Source organism: Pyrgilauda ruficollis, unplaced genomic scaffold, assembly GCF_017590135.1.
Source record: "Pyrgilauda ruficollis isolate IOZ18807 unplaced genomic scaffold, ASM1759013v1 scaffold120, whole genome shotgun sequence".
Lineage (NCBI taxonomy): Eukaryota > Metazoa > Chordata > Aves > Passeriformes > Passeridae > Pyrgilauda > Pyrgilauda ruficollis.
This window is the reverse complement of record NW_024510322.1, coordinates 547061-550583: the sequence shown is the minus strand read 5'-3', so window position 1 is coordinate 550583 and position 3523 is coordinate 547061. Positions and strand designations below refer to the sequence as shown.

Here is a 3523-nt window from a genome sequence, read left to right as displayed (position 1 = left end):
CGGAACGGGACGGGGGCGATCCGCGGGAACAGCCGTGGGGGCAGCGGGGCGCGGGGGCGCGGCGGTCGCGCTCAGCACCGGGGAGAGCTCCGCGCCCACCGCGCATGCCCCGCCCCGCCGGCGAGGATAAAAGCGGGCGCGGAGCCGAGCGGCGCCAGCCGTGCCACCGCGCAGCCCCGGCACCGCACAGCCCCGGCACCGCGCAGCCCCGGCACCGCGCAGCCCCGGCACCGCACAGCCCCGGCACCGCGCCGTGCCCGCACCCTGCCGCTGCCCCAGCAACCGGCCCGCCGCCGCCGGTCAGCCTCTGGGGTAAAAGCTCCCGCGGACCCGTCTCCCACCCTAGCATGGGATGGGCGAGCCCTGCCAGCGCGGTGCCTGCTCGCCAGCCCCTGGCATAAAGGAAGGAGCGGACAGGGAGTCCTGGGACACGCCGCTGGGTTTCCTGGAGAGCGCTCAGATGGACAACGGGAGCAACGTGTCCTTCCTGCAGTTCTTGAAGACCATCAACCTGGAGCGAGCCGACGGCATGCAGGGGGACAGTTCTGACGTGGTGCGTATTGTCATCTCGCTGGTGTACTCCGTGGTGTGTGCCCTGGGACTGGTGGGCAACCTGCTGGTGCTCTACCTGATGAAAAGCAAGCAAGGCTGGAGGAAATCCTCCATCAATCTCTTTGTCACCAGCCTGGCAGTGACTGACTTCCAGTTTGTGCTGACCTTGCCATTCTGGGCAGTGGAGAACGCGCTGGACTTCAACTGGCTCTTTGGCAAGGCAATGTGTAAGATCGTCTCCTATGTGACAGCAATGAACATGTATGCCAGTGTGTTCTTTCTCACTGCCATGAGTGTGGCTCGATACCGCTCTGTGGCTTCAGCCTTGAAGAATCAGCGTCGAGGGGACCCGTTGGGTGGCTGCTGCTCTGCCAAGTGGCTTTGTGCACTCATCTGGCTGTCAGCTGTCCTGGCTTCCCTGCCCCATGCCATTTTTTCCACCACTGCCACTGTCTTTGATGATGTTCTCTGTCTTGTCAAGTTCCCAGAGGGCCGAGGCAACAATGCCCAATTCTGGCTGGGTCTGTACCACATCCAGAAGGTGCTGCTGGGCTTTCTGGTGCCGCTGGTCGTCATTAGTCTCTGCTACTTGCTCCTGGTGCGCTTCATCAGTGAAAAGCACGTGGGCAGCACCTGCAGTGGCCCCAGCATCAAGCGTCGCTCCAAAGTGACTAGGTCAGTGTCCATCGTGGTGCTGTCTTTCTTCTTGTGCTGGCTGCCTAACCAAGCACTTACAACCTGGGGGATACTCATCAAACTCAACGTGGTGCACTTCAGTAACGAGTACTTTCTCTCCCAAGTGTACCTCTTCCCCATCAGCGTGTGTCTGGCACACTCCAACAGCTGCCTCAATCCCATCCTCTACTGCCTCATGCGCAGGGAGTTCCGCAAGGCACTGAAGAACCTCCTCTGGAGGATCACCTCACCTTCCCTCACTACCATGCGCCCTTTCACTGACACCACCAAGCCTGAGAAGGAGGAGCAGGCCCTGCATGCCATGATGCCTGTCCACCCTGTCCCTGCTGCTCCCCGTGCTGCAGCTGTCCAGGCAGAGGTGGCCTATTATCCCCCTGGGGTGGTGATGTACAGCAGCCGCTACGACCTACTGCCTGCCAGCTCCAGGGAGCAGCACTGCTGAGATGGCAGGGGGCTCTGGGGGGTGGCACAGTGCCCGATGTAGCCTGGGGATATTGAATGCCTGGTCAGGACAAGAGGAGGAGGGATGAGTAAAGGAGGACTTCTGTGTGAGAGATGCTCTTTTGCGGTTTTGTCTGCCCTCGGAGACACTTGATGGACTTTGTTTTCTGGAAGATGCACCCTGAGCTGGAGAACAGGACTAGGAGGAGGTAGTGGTGGGGTGTCTCTATGAGATGCCTTTTAGTGCTTCTACCTGTGCTGGGGAACTAGGACTAATGAGGGTGATGGGACTCCAACCAGGGAGGATGCAGGATGTGCAAAGCAGCACAGAGAGGTGAGGGGCTGGGTGGGGTGGACTGAAGCTGGAAGGCCTCGGCCACGTCCCCTCAAGCTGGAGTTGCAGGCAGCCCTCCCACCTTATGTGTTTGTCTGTGGCAGGGAGAGGGAGCTGAGCTGCTTTCTCCCTGCTGCAGGACCCTGTAATTGGTGCAGGCCTGACTGGTCACTGCTTCCTGGGCTCCACTGAGGGCTCAGGGATCAGACAGCCTCTCTTCTATTGCAAACCTACCCTGAGTGGAACAGCCGGGACAAGTGGGTACAAAGCTCCTGCTTGTTCAGGCTTGGCACCTTTCCCCTCTTTTAGGGACTTGGGAAAGAGCAGGGACAAGGAACACTGTGCTCCCCTCCAGATCAGTGCAGGATCTGCTTTTCTAGCTACACCCCATCCCGCCAGCTGCTGCCAGAGTATAAAACAACCCAGACAGCCAAGGAGAAACCCAAGGATGGAATTTGCATCTTCATGGGGTGTTCCTTTGCCTGGGTTTGGAGGGAGGGTGTGAGCCCCCTAATACTGATCCCCAGCCTCTCTCCAGGCCACTGAGGGGAAAGGAAACCTCACAGCCCCAGACCATGTGTAGCAAGACAGCATCTCTCCCAGGACACTGAGGTTGCAGGCTTAATTTTTACTGCACTTCAGACTGTTCATATTTCACTTCAGGAAATCAGCACAAATGTAAATAAAATTTTTAAAAAAGGGGAAAAAAGAAACACTCCTAGCCACTTCAAATCACTTGCTCTGGGATACTTCTGGGTTCACTCAAAACCAAGCACAAAGGCTTTAGTTCTGCTGAGGGTTTGCACTGACTCTTGCCAGTGTTTCAGAGGAGTTCAGTTCAGTTCCTCTAGTCTGAGCAGCCCTAGGGCCTGCAGTGCTTTTGTGGCCTGGAGAATGTCAGGGATTGGCCTTTACCAGCCTCTGTTCCACAGAAATGCCTGGGAAATAATTTGAGGCTTATCTGAATTGAACTTTTTAGGGGGATGAAAAAAGTGTATTTTTAAGCTGTGAAAGTTTTTATGATGAGGCTATATATCTACTTCTTAAAATATTTTTTTTAATTATGAGGGAAAAAATTGAAATCAAAAGATCAAAGTATTTGTTTTAAATGATGGAAAAGTGCAACATTCCTGGTTTTGGTTTCAGAGAACAAGTTCATTGATCCCTAATACTGCATATAAGATGATTATTTAAATACAATTTTTGAAACTGTTTTCTATTTCCAACCCCTTTCCTTGCAGTCTAACTCCAGCATCTGCTGATTGTAAAAAGGCAGAGGGTTGTTTGTCACTTCTAAGTACTGACATGGAGAAAACTTGCTATTTCTGTCCAGAGAAAACTGCTAGACCATAGTGGCAATCACACTTTTCAGACTCTGTTACGGGTACTGTACGTGTTGGTAACTCCTGTTATAAAATTTGTGTTTGGTCTGAAAGCAGCTGGTTCTGCTACTTGCAAGGAAAAGCTATCTTATTTTTCAAGGCAGAAAAGACTTCTCCA

At 54.2% G+C, this 3523-nt stretch overlaps 1 protein-coding gene across 1 annotated transcript; it reads left to right on the top strand.

Moving 5' to 3' along the window:
- The first annotated feature begins 336 nt into the window (after window positions 1-336).
- Window positions 337-1690, top strand: RXFP3 (relaxin family peptide receptor 3). Its single transcript, XM_041490213.1, has one exon. It carries the CDS (start codon window positions 353-355, stop codon window positions 1688-1690), a length of 1338 nt encoding a protein of 445 aa, XP_041346147.1. The 5' UTR covers window positions 337-352.
- Window positions 1691-3523: the final 1833 nt, after the last annotated feature.

What these genes read in the sequence shown, in the direction of transcription:
- RXFP3 (XM_041490213.1), top strand. Translation starts at nt 353, where the DNA reads ATGGGCGAGCCCTGCCAGCGCGGTGCCTGCTCGCCAGCCCCTGGCATA.